At 44.5% G+C, this 21,880-nt stretch overlaps 2 protein-coding genes across 9 annotated transcripts in view; one reads left to right on the top strand and one right to left on the bottom strand.

Moving 5' to 3' along the window:
- Nucleotides 1-21,880, top strand: part of LOC147115504 (mediator of RNA polymerase II transcription subunit 12-like protein) — a 637,745-nt gene that overhangs the window by 363,860 nt on the left and 252,005 nt on the right. The window lies entirely within an intron of this gene.
- On the bottom strand, nt 1,332-19,988 carry LOC147115506 (P2Y purinoceptor 13-like). Its single transcript, XM_085989794.1, has 2 exons — nt 19,466-19,988; nt 1,332-2,468 (listed from the first exon to the last, which is right to left on the bottom strand). Exon 2 carries the CDS (start codon nt 2,457-2,459, stop codon nt 1,404-1,406), a length of 1,056 nt encoding a protein of 351 aa, XP_085845920.1. The 5' UTR covers nt 2,460-2,468; nt 19,466-19,988; the 3' UTR covers nt 1,332-1,403.

Here is a 21,880-nt window from a genome sequence, read left to right as displayed (position 1 = left end):
GCGATCTGTCAAGTTTCAGCTCGACAGATCCACCACATCCCTGGGAAATGGGCCTTTGCTGGCAGAGAGCTGGACTATTTGCCCAACTACTGCCCAGCGAATGCCCGTGAAACTCTTATGCCTGGTAAAAGCAGGCATGGGGCCTTCTTTTACCAGCGTAAGAGTTTAAATGAATATTAAAAGAAAAAAATGCCATTATTTAAACATAAAAACACCCTTTAAAATTAGTTCAGGTTATTTTTAGCCCCTTTAAAACGTTTACATTTATTTTTCAAAAAATTTAATTTTTGTTTTAAATGTTTAATTAAATTGTATTTTAATTAATTTTGAACATGTAATTTATTTTTATTTAACTGGTGTTTTAGGGGCTTCCTATTCATGTTTATGGGGATTTTATAAGTAAACGGAATTCCCTTGGGCATAATAGGAATCCCCTTTTTTGATTGATTGGGCCGGCCCACGTGATTTCGGGGTGCTTGCGAGCCGCGTGCACCCCTGGGATAGGCGGGCCTTTACACAGGCGTACGCCCACAGGCTCAAGAGTGCAAGTGTCCGAACCACTGTTTCCACTGATGGGTGAGACTAGAACTAGGGGGCATAATCTTAGAATAAGGGGCTGCCCTTTTAAAACTGAGATGAGGAGAAACTTCTTCACTCAGAGGGTGGTAAATCTATGGAATTTGCTACCCCAGAGAGCTGTGGAAGCTGCGACATTAAATAGATTTAAAACGGAGATGGACAGTTTCCTAGCAGATAAGGGAATTGGGGGTTACGGGGAGCGGGCAGGGAAGTGGACGTGAGTCTAGGTTCGGATCAGCCATGATCCTATTGAATGGCGGAGCAGGCCCGAGGGGCCGAATGGCCTACTCCTGCTCCGACTTCTTATGAACCTCCGGGACCAACAGTTAGGTTCGCACTTTATTTGTGGTTCGGAGGCATTCGCCCGCGGAAAGGCTCCGATCGCAAATTCAGGCCCTTTTTGTTTTCTGGGACATGTTGAACGTTTGTGTACTGTTGAATAAAAAGTCCTTTCCAACTTCGGATTTTCAAAAGAATCATTAAGTTTTTTGAAGCTTAGATAGAGTTTGATTCATTTACTCCTCACCAGGTCTGAATTTGACAGCTATGTCTCCATCTCCTGATGTAGCTTTAAGAAATAACAACAGAAAAGCGCTGGAAAAACTCAGCAGGCCAGGCAACATCCGTGGAGAGAGAAACAGGGTCAATGTTTCAGGTCGAAGACCTGTGTTCTGATGAACGGTCTTCGACCTGAAACGTTGACTCTGTGTTTCTCTCCACGGATGTTGCCTGGCCTGCTGAGTTTTTCCAGCGTTTTCCTGTAGTTATTTCGGATTTCCAGCATCCCCGCAGTATTTTGCTATCGTGGCTTTAAGAAATCCGTTCTATAAGGCACTCTCTGTCCCTTCGCCTTCATTTGTCGTGCTCAGTGTGAACCTTGAAGTCTTCATTGTATTTGATCTGCCTTTGGCGGGTTTGCCTAACCGCCGCCTGAATGCCTTGCACAAGAAAATGTAAATAAATGGATCCAGGCAGGTGTTTGAGGCGCACAGCCAGAGCGCCGTCTCTTTAATATAGTACAACGCGTTCTGCTTCCAGCACTCTCTCACTTTGCCCACTTGGCTGAGTGTGTAGGGCACTCGCACAAAATGAAACGGCGCAAAGCAAACGAAGAAGACCGACACGATGACAAACACTTTGGCTTTCGTCTTTCTCTGAGCTTGACGGTCTTTGCTTTTGGACCTCATGTAAGACTCGTAGACCTTCTTGGATATGACGATGTAAAGCGCGCCCATCAGTATGCACACTGCCCAGAAGATGAGTTGACAGATGTAATTTAAGATGACATGCCACTTCAATCCAGCTGGCCCCTTCAGGCCCGCGCACTTCCTTACCGATTCTTGCGTTGCCTCCTTGTTCGACAGAATGATGTTGGGAAGGGATAAAAGAAACATGATGGCCCAAACTGCCGCCGATAGAAATTTGCTGAATCTAGCCTTTCGCACGCATGACTTACCGAAGGGTCTGGTGATTTTGAGGAAACGATCGATGGTTATCAGCCCTAGAAGTATGATGCTGATGTACATGGTGAAGTAAAAGATCACCGCAGAAAAGCGGCACACGAACCACCTCACCTGCCAGGGGGCCAGTTGGGAGTCGCTGACTATTTTAAAAGGGAATGTTAGGGTCATGAGCAAATCAGCCAAGACGATGTTTTTCAGGAGGACAGTGAAGGTCGAGTTGCTCGGGATTTGTGAGAATATTCTGATTGCCAGGACGTTCAGGACGAGACCAATGATGAAGAGGACCGTGTAGAGCACGGGAAACACCACCTGGGTAACCCGGGTATCTCGTAAACACTTGCCTTGTGAGGATGTATTCGGGTTGGAGTTGTAACGAGTGACATTCATGTCGGAGGGGTTGTAAAGGCTGCCGTTCATTCTTGCTTGCTGGAAAACAAATAGCCATTAGTTACCAGGCTGGCATTTTCGAGAGTATAATAATGATTGCAGTTTTGCAACAAAGTTAATAGTTCTTGAATTTTTCGGTGTGGGGATTCCCTGCAAATATAGATATCCTACTTGTCCTGACTTCCCCAAGGCAGTGCCAGCTACCCAACGGAAAACAGCACTATTATTACAGAAGTTATTTTTTATTTGTCCCAGCAACCGCATTAACATGATAGTAAAGAACTTGCATTTATATAACTCCTTTCATGACTTCAGGACGTCCCAAAGTGCTTTACAGTCCATGAAGTACATTTGAAATAACAACAGAAAATGCTGGAAAAACTCAGCAGGCCAGGCAACATCCGTGGAGAGAGAAATATAGTCAACGTTTCAGGTCGAAACCCTTCGTCAAGCGGTTGACAAGGGGTTTCGACCTGAAACGTTGACTCTATTTCTCTCTCCACGGATGTTGCCTGGCCTGCTGAGTTTTTCCAGCATTTTCTGTTGTTATTTCAGATTTCCAGCATCTGCAGTATTTTGCTAAAGTACTTTTGATGTGTAGTCACCGTTGTAATGTAGGAAATGCGGCAGCAAATTTTGCTCCCGCAAACAGCAATGGAACAAATGACCAGATAATATGTTTTAGGTGTTGGTTGAGGTAAAAAAAAAAAAAATATTGTCCAGGACACCGGGGAAAACTCCCCTACTTTTCTTCAAAATAGTGCCGTGCGATCTTAGCGTCTACCCGAGAGGGCAGACTGAGCCTCAGTTTAAAGTCTCACCAGAAGGATGGCACCTCTGACAGTGCAGCACTCCCTCAGTACTGTACTGGAGTGTCGGCCTAGATTTTGTGCTCGCATTTCAAGTGAGACTTGAACATATGACCTTCTGACTCGAAGACAAGATTGCTGCTACTGAACCATGGCTGACACCTGTAAGTCAACAATTGTAGAGAAATCCAGAAATCAACAGACCCCAGGGCTCCCAAAGGTGCAGGGACCCCATTTTAAAACCAATGATCCACTTTATTGCATAACAACTAAAAAGCCACATGTTGATGTGCCATAATTTGCTCTCAAAATGACGGTGAGGCTAATGGCGCCCGGCGTTATTTATGCACAAATGGCACAGCAGCTTCAGGCGAGGGGCAGATGCGCGGTTAAATGCCAATATCCAAAAGGTGCTGTCCGAGTTGCGACACTCCGCCATTAACTTCGCAGAAACGGCATCTCGCTGTCTGCCTCACTATTGAAATACATTGAACGGCGTGAAGTTGCTGTATTTCTGCGGTAGAAACGAATTAAACTCTCCATGGAAAGCTAAGGCTTGTCCATTCCTGTCCAAGTACTCTTTTAACGATATGATTACAAGAAACTCTTTTTTTATCCGGGACCGGCGTGCTGCTGGTTGATCAAAAAGTCCGGATTACAGAGAGACATACTTAATAAAGTACAAGAGCTCCGTACACGGCCACAGATCCAGGCGTCCCTGTTGCATGGCAACAGGTGCAAGAACCCCAGTTACACGGCCACTAATATGAAGTAAAACTTACCTGAACCTACTCCTGAATTTTGCCGGCTAAGAGAGATTTCCGGTTATTTAGGTGCCGGTAAAAAGAGAGTTTCCTGTAGTTATAATGTCTACCAATCAGCCTCTCTGGCACTGAAAATGAACTATTACAAGTGTAGAGCCTCATTCCTTCAGGTTTTAATTGTTGTTGGAGATTTGTAAAATTTAAAATTAAAACTTTTTTTTGAGTTCCTATCTGTCTCTTTTTCTCTCTCTTTTAATCTAATATTTCTTTCTCTATTTCTCTTTCTGAACCTGATTTGTCAGTGAATTCACCCCTTTTAATTCATCTTCTTTCTCGGTCCTTCCACTGTTTATTTTGCAATCCTTAAATCTCATTGGTTAAGAGATACCCTGTTGGTTGCCCTTTTCACTCAGGTCCCAGATGCGCATTTTCCCTTGTGATATAATCAGCTCGCAGTTTCAACAACTTGCCACGCAAAATACCATCGCGATTCAACGGGCAAGGGCCAGTCTAACTAACAGTGGGTGCCACTCATTGCCCTGCTACAACAAACTATGACCCAATGTCTTTGCTAGGGAATAACCACTGCAAAACAGAAATTTCTAAAGACCTGTACGCTTGTGTGCATTTCAGTTTTATAATGACAGCTCCCCTAGTGGCTCATTGGTTAAGTGCAGTATGTGATACTGAGCCAGATTGGCCCAGAAAATTCTGGGTATGATCCCTGGTTTATTCCAATGCTCCCTTTCTCTGTAACTTTCTGCAGCCCTACAATCCTCCGAGATCTCTGCGCTCCACCAATTCTGGCCTCTTGTGCCTCCCCGATTTTAATCGCTCCACCATTGGCGGCCGTGCCTTCAGCTGCCAGGGCCCTAAGTTCTGGAATTCCCTCCCTAAACATCGCCGCTTCTCTACCTCTGTTTCCCCCTTTAAGACGCTCCTCAAAAACCTACCACTTTGACCAAGTGTTAGGTAATCTGCCCTAATTTCCCCCTCGTGTGGCTCGGTGTCAAATCTTGCTTGATAACGCTCCTGTGAAGCGCCTTGGGACGTTTTACAGCTTTAAAGGCGCGGTATAACTGCAAGTCGTTGTTGTCTATGCTGAGTTAACTGATCTTAGCCAGGGATGGCAGTGGAGCCGCTGAAATTGCCCGTTGTGACCTCTGGCTGGGGGAGGTGAAAGATTTAACTGCGACCCTCGACTCTAGCTGTTATCGCATGACCTCTTGTTGGATGGTACAGCTGAGGACTGGATTCAACTCGATGGTGGAGCCCCACAGGATTAAAACAATAGCAAAATGCTGCGGATGCTGGAAATCTGAAATAACAACAGGAAATGCTGGAAATACTTGGCAGGCCAGGCAGCATCCGTGGAGAGAGAAACAGAGTTAACGTTTCAGGTCTGGGACCCTTCATCAGAACTGGAAAAAGCTGGAGATGTAACAGATATTAAGCAGGTGCAGAGACAGGGGGGTTGTTTAGGAGGAGAGGAAGGAATTGAAAGAATATACTGTGCTTATGTAAGAGGCAGGAAAGATAAAATGTTGCAAATGGGAATGGCAAAAATCATACAGCATGAAAAATGGGGGCAGGGATTATTATCTGAAATTGTTGAACTCAATGTTGAGTCCGGCAGGCTGTAAAATGCCTCATCGAAAGATGAGGCGCTGTTCCTCGAGTTTACGTTGAGCTTCATTGGAACAATGTAATAGGCCGAGGACAGAGAGATCAGAGTGGGAGTGAAGCGGAGAATTAAAGTGACAGGCGACCGGAAGCTCAGGGTCATGCTTACGGACTGAACGGAGGTGTTCCGCAAAGCGGCCGCACTGGATTAAATTGGCTGCCAATGTTCATTGCCTAGACTAATACTAAAAAAAAAAGCTACTTGGGTGAGGAATCAGGAGCTGCTAATGACCATGGAACGGTAACTCGCTATGAGCCAGTGCTTTCAGGACAAATAAGGAGACTGGAGCTGGAAGAATTGTAGTAACCTGGGAGGTTATGAGTAACCTGATCCACCAGGTGGTGCTGTGGCAATTGGTCTCCTGAGTTAAGTCTGGTCTGTACTGGTTGTACTCTTTGTTTTTGCTGCCTCATGGCAGAAGCTTTTATGTGCAAGTGTTGATTAAACCATGTTACGGAGTTAACCGGTGTCCGTCTCCATCTATGGCCACCTCAAGATACCACATATGGCGACGAGAATAAAGGACGGAAAAGTTTTGGTGGATCAGTCATAGTTATGGAGTATTCGGAAGAGGTGCTCGGGTTGGTTAGCAAACTAATCGGAAAAGCACGAGGCTCGGCCGCGGGAGTCGAAACTGAGTTTGATTTTTTGGCTGACGTGACCGGACTCCAAGGATGGCAGGAACGGTAGGCTCCGTGGCACCTTTTGACAGCAAGTCGCAGTCTTCGGAGGAGTATTGTGAAATACTGAGCCATTTCTTTATGGCAAACGAGGTGGACAGTGCTGAAAAGAAAAGGGCCATTTTACTGAGTTGTGTGGGAGCGCAAACCTATACACGGATGAGGAATCTGCTGAGCCCGGAGCGGCCAGGAGAAAAATCTTTTGACGAGTTGGTGAGTCTACTAAAGAATCATTTCAATCCGAAACCTAGTGAAATAGTACAGAGATGGAAATTCAATTCGAGGATTAGGAGGCCGGAAGAAAGCGTTACTGAGTATGTGGAGGAGCTTCGGAAGCTCACACAGGACTGTAATTTTGGAAATACGCTCACAGTCATGTTAAGGGACAGACTAGTATGCGGAGTTAACGACGACAGTATACAGCAAAGGTTGCTGTCAGAAGAAGGATTAACGTTTGAGACAGCACTTAAAAAAGCACAAGCCATGGAGGCGGCTAACAAGGACATTAAGGACTTAAACAGTATGAGCAAGGAGAAATGGAGTAAACCAGTGGGAGGAGCTGTTTTCAAGATGGAAGCTGGCGCGAAAGGTCCACCAGTCGGGGTTGGGGATTGCTACCGATGTGGCGGGACGAGCCATTATGCAAAGGACTGCAGGTTTGCAAAGGCAAAGTGCCACAATTGTGGAAAAATAGGGCACTTAAAGAAAGTCTGTAAAAGGGCAGTGAGTGAGAAGCAGTGCTAAAGGGGCAAAGCATGCTGAAGGGGGGAGGGAGAAGTACACAAAGCGGGCAAATTACATACAAGAGGAGGAAGAGTCTAGTGAGGAGGTTTTCACTATATACAGTATAGACACTTCAAGGCCCAACGTACCCCCTCTCAGTATTTGATAGTGAACAGAGGTCAAGTAAAGTTTGAGATTGACACCGGATGTAGTGTAACCATAATGTCGCAGACTGAGTACGCCAAGCTATGGGGGGAAGCAAAAGTACCAGAGCTAGGTACATCCTCCATTAGTCTCAAAACCTACACAGGACAGAAGGTGGACATTTTGGGGGCGGCCGAAGTACAAGTGGAACACAAAGGAGTCACCAAAGAGCTTACGGTGGTAGTGGTAGCAGGGTCAGGGCCAAACCTGTTAGGGCGAGGGTGGATCAGTGAGTTGAGTGTGGACTGGCAGGCAATGAATAAAATGGAGGACAGTACAGAGGCACTGCAAGAAGTGCTGATGAAGCATGAGTTAGTGTTCAAGGATGAACTGGGCACCTTAAGGGGAGCCACAGCCAAGATTCATGTAGCCAGTGATGCCACGCCTCGTTTCTTTAAACCAAGGTCGGTACCTTTTGCAATGAAAACCAAGGTTGAGGCGGAACTAGATCGCCTGCTAAAGGACAAAGTAATAGAACCAGTGAAATTTTCAGACTGGGCGGCACCAATAGTCCCGGTATTGAAGCCCGACGGTAACGTAAGGGTGTGTGGTGACTATAAGTTAACAGTGAACAGAGTATCATCACTGGAACAGTACCCCATTCCGAGAATGGAGGACATGTTAACGTCGCTCGCTGGGGGAGAAAGATTCAGCAAACTGGACATGAGTCATGCGTATCAGCAGATATTGCTAGATGAAGAATCAAAAAAGTTTGTCACGGTGAACATGCACAAGGGGCTGTTCACGTATGCCAGGTTACCATTTGGTGTCAGTTCTAGCCGAGCAATATTCCAACGGACTATGCAGGGCATTCCAAAGGTGGCCGTGTACTTAGATGATATTCTGCTAACAGGAAGTGACGATCAGGATCACGTAAAAACACTGGACAAAGTGCTACAGTGGCTGGAAGAGGCGGGGCTCTGCCTGAAACAGAGTAAGTGTAGTTTCATGGAGAAGGAAGTTACATTCCTGGGACATCGGTTGGATGCCACAGGCCTCCATCCATTACCAGGGAAAGTGCGGTCAGTGCAGGATGCACCTGCACCCACCTCAGTGACTGAACTGAAAGCCTATCCAGGGCTCCTGAATTATTATAACCGGTTTCTTCCAAACTTATCGATGCTGCTGGCACCCCTGCACAAACTGCTGAGAAAGGAGTAGCCATGGCGTTGGGGGCCAGAGCAAGCGAAAGCGTTTCAGCAGTCAAAGGAGCTACTTCAGTCCAGCAGGGTGTTAGTGCATTACGACGAGAAGAAGGAGCTGATAATGTCCTGCGACGCATCACCCTATGGAGTGGGGGCAGTGTTGGCCCACCGCATGCCAGATGGAGCGGAAAGGCCCATCGGGTTTGTTTCACGCACGCTCACAGCTGCGGAAAAGAACTATTCACAGCTTGATAAAGAGGGGTTAGCCATTATATTTGGAGTAAAGAAATTCCATAAGTACATATATGGGAGGAAGTTTGTAATCAGTACTGACCACAAGCCTCTTATTAGCTTACTGAATGAGATGAAAGCGGTGCCTCAAATGGCATCACAGAGAATAATGAGATGGGCAGTAATACTAAGAGCCTATGAATATGTGATCACGTACAGAGCCGGCAAGGAAAACGGGAACGCTGATGCTCTCAGCCGCCTGCCCCCCTCAAAATCTCCTCGCAGTGCTTCCCCTGAGGAGCACGTCCTGATGCTGGATCAGGAGATCAGTCCCCTGATGACTTCAGCGCAAATCCAGGGCTGGACAGCCAAGGACCCCGTTCTGTCAAGGGTCCGTGAGTATGTGTTGAAAGGCTGGCCAGATCACCGTGAGGGACTGGAGTTCGTGCCGTACAGACAGAGACAGCACGAGCTCAGTGTCCAAGATGGATGTGTGCTATGGGCAGCACGCATCATAGTCACAGAGCGGGGACGCTCTACTTTGATGGAACAGTTGCATCAATCGCACCCAGGAATGACTAGAATGAAAGGACAGGCTAGGAGCTACCTGTGGTGGCCTAACTTGGATGCTGAAATTGAGTCAAAGGTAAAGTCATGCACTATATGTCAGGAACAGAGGAAAGCACCTGCCGGGGCACCACTCCATCCCTGGGAGTGGCCCAGCAAACCCTGGAGGAGAATTCACATAGACTATGCGGACCTTTTATGGGAAAAATGTTTTTGGTGCTGGTAGACGCTCACTCAAAGTGGATCGACGTTTATCCAGTGAGCTCTGCAACGACTGATGCCACACTGGATTGTTTCAGGAACAGCTTCAGCACGCATGGTATTCCAGAAATGATTGTATCCGACAATGCACAGTGTTTTGTTAGTGAAGGGAGCAAAGAATTCATGGTAAGGAATGGAATCACACATGTCACCTCTGCTCCATATCACCCAGCCTCAAATGGGTTAGCCGAGCGAGCCGTGCAGACTTTTAAGGAGCTCATGAGGAAGAGCTCAGGTGACACCCTGGAGACCAAGCTCAATAGAGCCTTGTTTAGTTATCGTATAACACCCCAAGCTACCACGGGGCTTTCTCCGGCTGAGTTGATGGGGAGAAAGTTGCGGTGCACGTTAGACCTGATACACCCAGATCTCAAAAGCAAGGTTGAGACAAAACAAACAAACCAAAAAACGTACCATGACAAACATACTAAAGCTCGCCATTTCGCCATAGGGGACTCTGTGCACACCCGGAACTTCGGCTATGGACCTAAATGGATACCAGGACTAATCCAGGACATTACAGGACCTGTGTCGTACTCCGTGTTACTAGGGGATGGTCGAGGGGTTTGTCGGCATGTGGATCAGCTTTTTAGCCGGCAGCAGGGGGAACTGCCTCAGATGGAACAAAGGGCAGTAGAGGAGGCTGTTCCAGGACCCAGCACGGCTTATAAGGTGCCAGTGGACACTGGTACTGCCAGGCCACAGCGGGACAGAGTAAAACCAACATCAAAGACTACTCCAATCTCAAGTGCGAGTGAATCTGAGAATCCACCACAAGTGGAATTAAGACGTTCACAAAGGATTCGCAAGCAACCAGAAAGACTTATACAAACCTGTTAAATTAGTCAGGGGTTAACCATGGTTAGAGCATACTGGTTAATTAAAACGTAGTACCTAGTAAGGGTTATTGTTTAAGAATTGCATACAGCAACCTTAAGGGGGGAGGAGTGTAGTAACCTGGGAGGTTATGTGTAACCTGATCCACCAGGTGGTGCTGTGGCAATTGGTCTCCTGAGTTAAGTCTGGTTTGTTCTGGTTGTACTCTTTGTTTTTGCTGCCTCATGGCAGAAGCTTTTATGTGCAAGTGTTGATTAAACCATGTTACGGAGTTAACCTGTGTCCGTCTCCATCTATGGCCACCTCAAGATACCACAAGAATAATGTACAGTGTTTTTCTGGGAGAAAAGAACAATTACTGAAGTACCAGTCACTCGATGCTGTGTAATATCTCACTTGCCACTTTGTTATTTACTTATGATATATGTACTGCAGTAAAAGTTCAGAGTCTAGTATGAGCTGTGTGATAGCTCAAGCTTTGCTTTGGCTGTTTGACTTCTTCACAGGACCTAGCCGTATATTGCACTCAAACATCCAATAGACTTTTTGTTCGTACCTGGTGGATGTTAAACCACTGCGTCCAGAGGTAGCAAAAACTCAAAAATCTTCCGTGCTTTAGTCTGAGCAAAATGAAACAGGATGTTGAGACGGTCAGAGTTGTTGTCCTAAGCGTTTTGCAATTGTGGTTTCAAGTCTGATTTGTGTGAAGCATTCTGAGCTCACTCCGCTCTGAGGGACTGCGGGCCATTCGCTCCGGCCTCGTCTCTGCCCAGCTTGTTAGAGAACTGTGAAATTCCTCCCCGACCTCTCCCAAAGGCAATTGAGCAAACACTCTGATATGAATTTGACATCCATAATGTACATCTTGAGCCCCGACCAGCCGCGTACCGCAGATGGCATTCCCATGTTCTTATTGGGATTCTAGCTGCAGTTCTCTGTGTGGTATTTGATCACCTGGGCCTATGTTTATTGCTGTAAGCTTCAATTCCTTTCATAACCACGTCATGTCCAGCTTCTGTATAAAGGACTTGGCGTTTCTTATTTCACTTACTAAAGAAGGTTCCAGTGAGCATTCCCCAAATGTATTTAGCATTTAATATTTCAAGCAGAACTTGATCTAATTCTCTGAAAGTTGTCTTTATCTAGTGCCTAACCGCATCCCCACAGTGGTTCAAAGCACTTTGCACTTGCATAGAATTTACAGGCTATTTGGCCCAGTTGGTCTCTGTAGATGTTTATGCTCCACACGAGCCTCCTCCTACCCCTCGTTATCTCACCCTATCGGCATACCCTTCTATTCCTTTCTCCCTCATGTGTTTATCTAGCTTCCCCTTAAATGCATTGACATGAATCAGTCATTCATGAAAGAAAGACTTATGAAATAATACTGAGCGGCCTACGGGTGGCGCTGTCCAGGGAGAGTATAAATACTCGGGCACGTGCCCAGCTTCCGCAGGACATTCTTAACAGGAACTAGTGAAGGACACAACTAGACCTCCATGTTGTAAAACAGTTGATTAAAGCTTTGTTTAACGCTTAGACCAAGTGCCTAGTAGTTTTCTTATGTCATGCGTTAATGCTATTCGCCTCAACTACTCCCTGTGGCAGCGAGTTCCACATTCTCACCAGCATCTGGGTAACGAAGTTTCAGCGGAATTCCCTATTGGATTTATTGGTCACTGTTATATTTATTGCCCCTACTTTTAGTTGACCGCCCCCCCCCCCCCCCCCTCCCCACAAACAAGTGGAAACATCTTCTCTATGCCTATTGAATTATTTATTGAAGTCATATTTTACTGAGGCTGCACTCTACACATGCTATATTACATACAGTGATGCGATGCTGGACAATCAAGTTTGCATCATTCTTTAACAAAACATTAAAATGAAGTAAAATGTTATCTATAGCTGTTGCACAGCATTGTGGGTAACATTTTGTCATAATTAACCTCTATGTTATTCTATGATTAAGATTGTTTGACATTTAAAATAGGACACGGCCTTTTCTGTTTCTGGCTGAGGTTTTATCCAGTCGACTGAGAAGCTGACTTTGTGGTAACCGGACTTGGGGGCAGGAAGAAAGAGATCACATTTTCTCTATTTTAAAGATGCGTTAAATACTCTTATCGAAGGTCAGTAATCTCCATGAGAACAGGTTCATTGATATGCAGATTGGCTACATTATACCATGCCTGGTGGCGAGCTGTTATTTGACAGCTGTCCATGTCTATCCGTGTACATTGCCACAATCTCCTCCTGCTTCTCTCTTTTCCCCCCCCCCCTGCCCCCCCATCCAAACTCCGATGGGTGTCTTCATTGGTAATAAAACTCCCGATGATGCATTTTCTACCAAAATTGGCACCTTAATCCAATCAAAAGCCAGTTTCATGTGTTCTTTTAAAATGCTAATTTGTGATATAAATGTGAGAATCACTAATCTCCTTATTGAAGGAAGGATATACTTGCATTGGAGGCAGTTCAGAGACGATTCACTTGGTTGGTTCCTGAGATGAGGGGGTTGACTTATGAAGAAAGGTTGAGCAGGCTGGGCCTATACTCATTGGAATTTAGAAGAATGAGAGGTGATCTTATTGAAACACATATGATACTGAGGGGGGCTCGACAAGGTAGATGCAGAGAGGATGTTTCCCCTCGTGGGGAAATCTAGAACTCGGGGGCATAGTTTCAGAATAAAGGGTCGGCCTTTTAGAACTGAGATGAGATGGAATTTCTTCTCTCAGAGGGTCGTGGGTCTGTGGAATTCTCTGCCCCAGAGAGCCGTGGAGGCTGGGTCATTAAATACATTTATGGTGGAGATAGACACATTTTTTCAAGATAAGGGAGTGAAGCATTATGGGGAGTGGGTGGGGAAGTGGCTTTGAGCCCAAGATCAGCCATGATCTTATTGAATGGCGGAGCAGGCTCGAGGGGCCAAGTGGTCTATTCCTGTTCCTATTTCTTATGTTATCATACTGTATCACTGATATCGGAGCATATCTTAACTAAACACTTGGGTACAAGAAACCCTGGGCTATAACATTAAGCGGGCTTTTCGCACGAGTCACGATGAGGTACTATCTTAGGGAAAAAAAGAGGGAGGGAATTCAGGAGGAGAATCGTCTCTGGTCACCCTTAGTCAGCTCTTGGGAACCTGTTTCAGAGCCGCAGACTCTGGACCTGGGAATAGGTAGTCAACCTGTTAGGTTGCACAAGAATGTTAATGAGATGTAGGGAGGCCAATGAAAAGGGAAAAATACTATGGCCCGTAATTTCCGATGCCTACGGGTGTGTACGAGCTGTGTACCCACCCATAGGGGCCTCGCAAGTGCCGGTTTCAGGCATGCGAAGCGCATACGCTGAAAACCGGCACTTCCGATCGGTCAAGAATCCTCTCGACAGATCGGACGCCTGCCCTGGAGAAGGGCGTCTGCGGGGGGAGAGTTCCGCTTTCTGGAGAACCGCCGCCCGCTGAAAACCTTTAAAAATCTTACGCCTGGTAAAAGCAGACGTAAGGCCTGCTTTTACCAGCATAAGAGTTGAAAAAAAAAAAAAAATTTCACTCATTTATAATTTAGAAAATACTTTTTTTTAAAAATGGTAAGTTTATTTTTAGCCCTGTAAAAAAAAATCTTTAATTACTTTTTTCAAAAAATTCAATTTTTGTTTAAAATATTTAATTTAATGTAATTTAAACAAAAACGTGATGGTTTTTCTTAAATTTATTTAATGTTTTGATGTCTTTTTTCAGTGATCCCCATTCATATATTTGACAGATCTACCTGTCAAAAGTATGAAGGGGGAATTCCCTTCTCCCATTGGCTCGCCTGACCCACGTGATCCCAGGGACGCTTGCGAACCGCCTGTGCCCCTGGGGATTCCTGGGCCTCTGCACGCGCGCACCAGGAGAGGCCCAGGAGCGGAAGAGGCCAGACCTCGGGAGCCCTCGGGTAAGGGCGTAGATTTTTTCCTGATAGGAGGCTTCCGCACACAGGAAGCCTCCTATCGGAAATTACGGGCCCATATTTAAAAAAATATATATAATTCCAAGTCTCAATGTTCAGTGAAATTGAGACTCGTGAATGGACATTTTTCTATATTTTGGATGCTACCAACTTGAAGATTGAAAAGATTATACAAATTAGGGTTGTATTCCTTAGAATTTAGAAGGTTAAGGGGTGATCTGATTGAAGTTTTCTAGATAATAAGGGGAACAGATAGGGTAGATCGAGAGAAACTATTCCGATCTTCCGATTAGGCACTCTGCAGCCTTCCGGACTCAATATCGAGTTCAACAATTTCAGATTATAACCTCGGCCCCTATTTCATTTTTTCTTGTAATTTTTCCACTCTTTTCCCCCCACCCCCACCCCCCCCTTTCCTTTGTTTCACTCTCACACCTGGCAGCTATCCCTTGCCCTGCCAGTGCACTTTACACCCAATCTCAGCCTATTACCATCTCGTCTAGCTCCTAACACCTTTTATTGTCTCTTTTTTACTTCTTTTGTTTCTTTTATTCTTTTGTCCGATCGCAGCCCTGCCTCCGATCTATCTTTTCTTTCCAGTTTTGAAGAAGGGTTTCGACCCGAAACGTCAACTCAAATTTCTGTCCATGGATGTTGCCTGACCTGCTGAGTTTTTCCAGCATTTTCTGTTGTTATTTCGGATTTCCAACATCCGCAGTATTTTGCTATCCCGCTGGTTGGGGATTCTAGGACTAGGGGGCAGAGTCTAAAAATTAGAGCCAGGCCTTTCAGGAGTGAAGTTAGGAAACATTTCTACACACAAAGGGTGGTAGAAGTTTGGAATTCTCTTCCGCAAACAGCAATTGATGCTGGGTCAGTTGTTAATTTAAAATCTGAGATTGATAGATTTTTGTTAACCAAAGGTATTAAGGGATATGGGGCAAAGGCGGGTACTTGGAGTTAGGTCGCAGATCAGCCATGATCTCATTGAATGGCAGAACAGGCTCGAGGGGCTGAATGGCCTCCTCCCGTTCCTATGAAAAGGTTCAATCTTTTCACCCAATCTTTTTGAGGGCTTTCTTAGACTGTGGTTTCCATTTGAAAATGGGTCTGCTCTCAACAAACAGAAACCCCTTTCTGTAGTGACTGAAGAAATAGTTTATTAGATATTCATCAAATTAATTTAATTGCAGTTTTCCACAGCAGCCAAATATAATTTAATCAAACAAATGCAAAAAGAATAAAAAGTAGACTTGTAGAGAAATCTGAACGACAGGTACCCTTCGTATATAAAAAAAAAAGCAAACTATTGACTTTTTTGGTTTATTTTGGTTTTCCTACTTTTCTTTCCCCTCTGTATAAAATGTTTATTTAGTGAGCCGCGATACCATTATTGTGATCTTTCTGTGAGACATTTCAATAACATCATTAGGAAACACTGGGATCCGTTAATGTGGAAAGAATCTGAATTCACACCAACAATCAAAACTGAAGCACCATCTCGGTTGACTCTACTCAATTGGTGTTAATGCCACTCCACCCACACTTGGATTTAACTTGTCCTAGCCTGTGGTTGGTGGTATTATTAGCACTTACCATTTAAGCAAATAATCAAAAGAAGAAATCAATGGGCAAAAGGGCCTTGTTGACGAGAGAAGGAGCATTTTGGTGGAACGTGGAGAAGGCACTGTTACTGATCTGCTGGCAGAGTCCAAGGAGGCTGTGGTGGTTGGGTGAAGGGGGCAAAGGTGGCATGACTGGATGACAGGAAGGGGAGGAGACGTGATAGAAGGGCTGAAACAGAGTGATAGAAATAATCCATCTAGAGCCATCCTTTATTCCTTAACCTGTCCCATTACCACCTCCTCTCGCCTTGAATATCTCTTAATGTCTCTTAATCTCTCCTGCTTTCTATCCTATCACTGACCTTCCCTTTTGTTCTTTCATTCCCCCCCCCCTTTTCCCAGCCCCTAACTTGCTTTAAAATCTGTTCCATTTCCTGCTTTTTTCTCAGTTCTGACGAAGGATCTTCGACCTGAAACGTTAACTCTGTTTCTCTCTCCACAGATGCTGCCTGGCCTGCTGAGTTTTTCCAGCGTTTTCTGTTGTTATTTCGGATTTCCAGCATCCGCAGTATTTTGCTATTGTATAGAAATAATAATCAGCGTGGGTCCAGAGTGACAGTCAAACCGTGCATGCAAATAGACACCGTGTGAGTTCGGGTTACATAAGCATGGCAGAGATTTTGAAAAGGCGTGTCTTAGTCGTAAAGAGAGAACCCACCCCCTGCTAAACTTACATCGAACCTTGGTTGTCTGCGTACAATTCTGGTCGCCATATTATAACAAGGATATAGAGGCACTGGAGAGGGTGCAAAAAAGATTTACAAGGATGATACCAGAAATGCGAGTGTATACTTATCAGGAAAGGATGAACAGGCTGGGTCTCTTTTCTCTTGAAAAAAGAAGGCTGAGGGGTGACCTAATAGAGGTCTTTAAAATTATGAAAGGTTTTGATAGAGTGGACACAGAGAGAGTGTTTCCACTTGTGGGAAAGAGGAAAACTAGAGGACATCAATATAAGACAGTCACCGAGAAATCCAATAGGGAATTCAGAAGGAACTTCTTTACCCAGAGAGTGGTGAGAATGTGGAACTCGCTACCACAGGGAGTGGTTGAAGCGAATAGTATAGATGCATTTAAGGGGAGGCTGGACAAGCATCTGAGGGAAAAGGGAATAGAGGGTTATGCTGATAGTTGGATGAGGAAAGATGGGAGAAGGCTCGAGTGGAGCATAAATGCTAGCATGGACTGGTTGGGCTGAATGGCCTATTTCTGTGCCGTATATCCTGTGTAATCCTTTGTAAGGTAATCCCCTTACTCCCAGGTGCATTTCATCAGATGTAACCTCAGTACTTGCAGTCCCTTAATGTTACAATAAAACGTGACAACATCTAATTGACCTACTGTCGGTTTACAGAAGCAAAACCTCAGTAGATCAACGGCCCCAAAGCAAGGTCACAAATTGAACAGAAATTGTCCTTTTCTTTTAGTGAGTTTCCCATTGCGGGTTTAGAGGGTAAAAACTGGTCTGTTCTAATTCCCTGATGGTTCACTGGGTAAAGGCACTGATCCCTGGTCTGTGCTGAGTCTCAGATGGCTTAATGACTAAACAGAGTTGGTGTATAAGAGCATTTCTAATCCTTTCCTAATGCAGATTCCATTGGCTTGGATCCTTGCACACTAGATGACAGTATTTCCCTCCTTGTCTGTTTGCTGCCTTTGCTGCTTCTGCATGCCATCTTTCATTTTTCACCAGTTTAAAAAAAAACTTCCTCTCAGGCTGTGGGCAACACTAGCAAAGACACATTTATTGCCCAGTCTCCGGTTTCTTTTCCCTTTTCTTTCCGCTGTTTGATTTCGACTCAACGCCTTTGCGGTTCTCCTGGACATTATTCTCTCGTGTGCACACAACCCATGTCATTTTCAATAACATTTCTTTCAGTAATGCACTTTTTTTGTAGAATTTCTGCATTTAATAACAAATTGTGTGTGTGTGTGTCACAAATCACAGTAAAGTCTGCTTTGGAAATGTCTACCTAATGTGGCGTTGAATAAGTTTGTTTGTGATACAAAGTTATGGTGCACAAGACCACAAGCTGATTACAGATGTGGAAGGCCGTTCGGCCCTTCTAAAATCATCCATCCAGAAAGACCCTACAACCTTCCCCATTTCATAGAATCCTAAAATGATACAGCACTGAAGGAAGCCATACGGCCCGCAATGCCTCTTTGGTAGAGCTGTCCAATTAATCCCACTCCCCCACTCTTTCTCCCTGTAATTCTTTTCCTTTATAGTATTTATCCAATTCTCTTTTGAAAGTTACAACTGAATCTGCTTCCACCGCCCTTTCAGGCAGCGCATTCCAGACCACAACTGTGTAAAAAAAATGTTTCCTCATGTCGCCTCTGGTTCTTTTGCTAATCACCTTAAATCTCTGTCCTCTGGTTATCGACCCTTCTGCCATTGGAAACAGTTTCTCTTTATTTACTCTGTCTAAACCATTCATGATTTTGAACACCTCTATCATATCTCCTCTTAACCTTCTCTGCTCTAAGGAGAAATACTCCAGCTTCTCCAGTCTCTCCACATAACTGAGGTCCCTCATCCCTGGTTCTAGTGAATCTCTTCAGCACCCTCTCCAAGGCCTTGACATCCTTCCTAAAGTGTGGTGCCCAGCATTGAACACACTACCCCAACTGAGGCCTAACCAGTGTTTTATGGAGGCTTAGCATAACTTCCCTGCTTTTGTACTCTGCCTCTATTAATAAAGCCCATCTGCTTTTTTAACAGCCCTCTCAACTTGTCCTCAAAGATTTGTGTGCAACAACCCTCTCTGTTCCTGCACCCCCTTTAAAATTGTACCATTTCGTTCATATTGCCTTTCTTCATTCTTCCTACCAAAATGTATCGCTTCACACTTACCACAGAAACCCCACAGTGCAGATAGAGGCCATTTCGGCCCATCGAGGCTGCACCGACACATATCCCACCCAATCCCCGTAACCCCTACACATATCCCACCCTATCCCCGTAACCCCACGTATTTAATCCCCCTAACACTAAGGGTCAATTTATCATAGCCAATCAACCTACCCTATATTAAATTGCCATGCGTCTGCCCATTTCACCAGTCTGTCTATGTCCTCCTGAAGTCTGTTACTATCCTCCTCACTGATCACTACATTTCTGAGTTTCATATCATCTGCAGACTTTGAAATTATGCCCAATACCCAAGCCCAGGTCATTTAATATATATCAAAAAGATTACATATAGAATGGTTTTTGCCTCCAGTATTTTACGTGGTAAACTATTTCACATATTGATCACTCTCTGTGAAGACAAATTTCCTGATATCAATAAGACTATAACCTTTTGCTAGTTTGAACCTATGTGTCTCTATTCCAATTCTGCAATTAATTTAAAGTGATAGTCCAACTTAGATTTTCCTTCCCATGCAATAATCTTCCTTATGCCTATAATATCACCTCTCGTATGTCTCCGTTTCTAGACTGAAATGTTCAAATTTCTCCAGTCTTTCCTCCTAACTAGGACCCCTGACTCTGGGGATTAGCCTCGTAACATTCATGTAATTAAAATGTACTTACGTTTCAAACAACGGTTTGAGAGAGCTCCTTATTTCCCCGAACGCTTAAGTGGTGTGGTAACTAGGACTTCGCAGAACCAAATTTATCTCCTCGTCCGTTTGTATTTTATTGTTTCACTTTCTGGTTTTCTATCTTCCTGTTGGTTGCAGTGATAACACTGCACAGCAAATTAGGACCGTTTTGTGTATGTCGGTTCCTAACCTCGCTTGTTGGCTGTACAATTGTATATAATCACATCTGCCAATATCACTCAATCTTTGAAACTCTCTCTGATATTTTACCAAGTGAGAAGATCGCAAGTCGATAAAACCTAGTCTGTTAGACTGATTTGTGGCCAAACGTAAATTTTTCACCACACGGGCCTCTAATCTATTTTTGAAACACTGCCAGTTGATAGAGCGACGTTGTTGAGTATATCCTGCTTGATGGTGGTCTCTCCCTGTCTACAGTCTACCCTCTTAGCTATCAAACAACAGTTAGCAACATCAGGGAAGGACAGAGCCTTCTATATAAGAGGAAGTTGGCTTGTAGGAAACCGTTGTGCCTCTTGAGAAATACTCTGGTTTATAACCAAAGAACCCATAGTTTTGAAGCCCTTTTTTTAATGTCTGTTTAGATTTTAGTTCAGAATTTTTTTAAAAAATGCCCAGCTCTTCATAGACGGCCAGTGACAACCTTCCGAACTTCATAACATTAAAAACAATTTGACACCATAGAGAAGGTCCCCAAAGGAGTGTGGCTGTGTTGCGTAACTCAGAGAGAAGAATTGTTCAGTTTAACTGTTGTGCAGTCTCGTCGGATTTCTGAGAGACTTAATCTACAAATTGGAGTGTGTGACCTTATTTTGTGAGGCAGCGATATGCTTCTTATCTGTAGCAAAGGTATCATTGAAGTGTTTATTTCCAACTAACCTGAAAAGGATGGGAGAAGAGGAGCTAATGAAACTAATTATATAAATGGGTTCAAGAGGCAACTAGATATACTTCTGGGGGAACAGGGCTATGGTGAGAAGGTGTGAGCAACTAAAAGGACTGAACTTGTTGGGCCAAATGGCCTTTTGCTGTCAGTGACGTTTTCTATGCTCCTCTATAATTGAATGTATACTACTTCTCTCTCCCTTCTCTAGCTATGTGGAAGTTGGTTGAGGGAGGGGTTATCCATCACCCTTGTGCTTGCTGACCTACATTTGCTCCCAGTCCAGCAACGCCTTGATTTAAAAATTCTCATCCTTGTTTTCAAATCCCTCCATGGCCTCGCCCCTCCCCATCTCTGTAACCTCCTCCGGCACTACAACGCTCCAAGATCTCTGCGCTCCAATGGCACATCCCCTATTTTCACCGCTCCACCATTGGCGGCCGTGCCTTTTAACCGCCTAAGCCCTAAGCGCTGGAAATCCCTCCTTAAATCTCTCGGCCTCCCTACCCTCTCTCCTCCTTTAAGATGCTCCGTAAAACCTACCAATTTGACCAAGCTTTTGGTCACTGTCCTTATGTGGCTCAGTGTCAAATTTTGTTTGATAATGCTCCTGTGAAGCCCCTTGGTACATTTTACTACGTTAAAGGCGCTATATAACTGCAAGTTGTTAAATGTGAGGATATTTATGAATCCTTCTAACTTTGTCTTGGTTACTTCTCAGCTGGTGTAGGTTCAATCTGATAAAAGTAACAGAGAGTAGACAAGGGTAATGTAGTAGATGTAATTTATCTAGATTTTCAAAAAGCCTTCGATAAGGTACCACATAATAGACTAATGAATAAGGTCAGAGCATGCGGAGTCAGGGGACAAATACACAAATCACTGAAAATAGCGACACAGGTTAACAAGGCCATTAAAAAAAAGCAAACCAAGCACTAGGGTTTATTTCCAGAGAGATTGAATTGAAAAGTAGAGAATTTATGCTAAACTTGAATTGAACCTTGGTTAGACCGCACTTGGAGTATTGTGTACAGTTCTGGTCGCCATATTATAAAAAGGATATAGAGGCACTGGAGAGGGTGCAAAAAAGATTTACAAGAATGATACCAGAAATGCGAGGGTACACCTATCAGGAAAGGATGAACAGGCTGGGTCTCTTTTCTCTTGAAAAGAGAAGGCTGAAGGGTGACCTAATAGAGGTCTTAAAATTATGAAACGTTTTGCTAGAGCGGACACAGAGAGTGTTTCCACTTGTGGGGATGAGCAAAACTAGAGGGCATCAATATAAGATAGTCACCAAGAAATCAGATAGGGAATTCAGAAGGAGCTTCTTTACCCAGAGAGTGGTGAGAATGGAACTCGCTACCACAGGGAGTGGTTGAAGAGAATAGTATAGATGCATTTAAGGGGAGGCTAAACAAGCATATGAGGGAGAAGGGAATAGAGGATTATGCTGATAGATTTAGATGAGGAAAGACAAGAGGAGGCTCGAGTGGGGCA

This window comes from Somniosus microcephalus, chromosome 6 (assembly GCF_052327205.1).
Source record: "Somniosus microcephalus isolate GS21.2 chromosome 6, FLI_Smic_1.0, whole genome shotgun sequence".
Lineage (NCBI taxonomy): Eukaryota > Metazoa > Chordata > Chondrichthyes > Squaliformes > Somniosidae > Somniosus > Somniosus microcephalus.
This window is presented reverse-complemented; position numbering and strand designations above follow the sequence as displayed.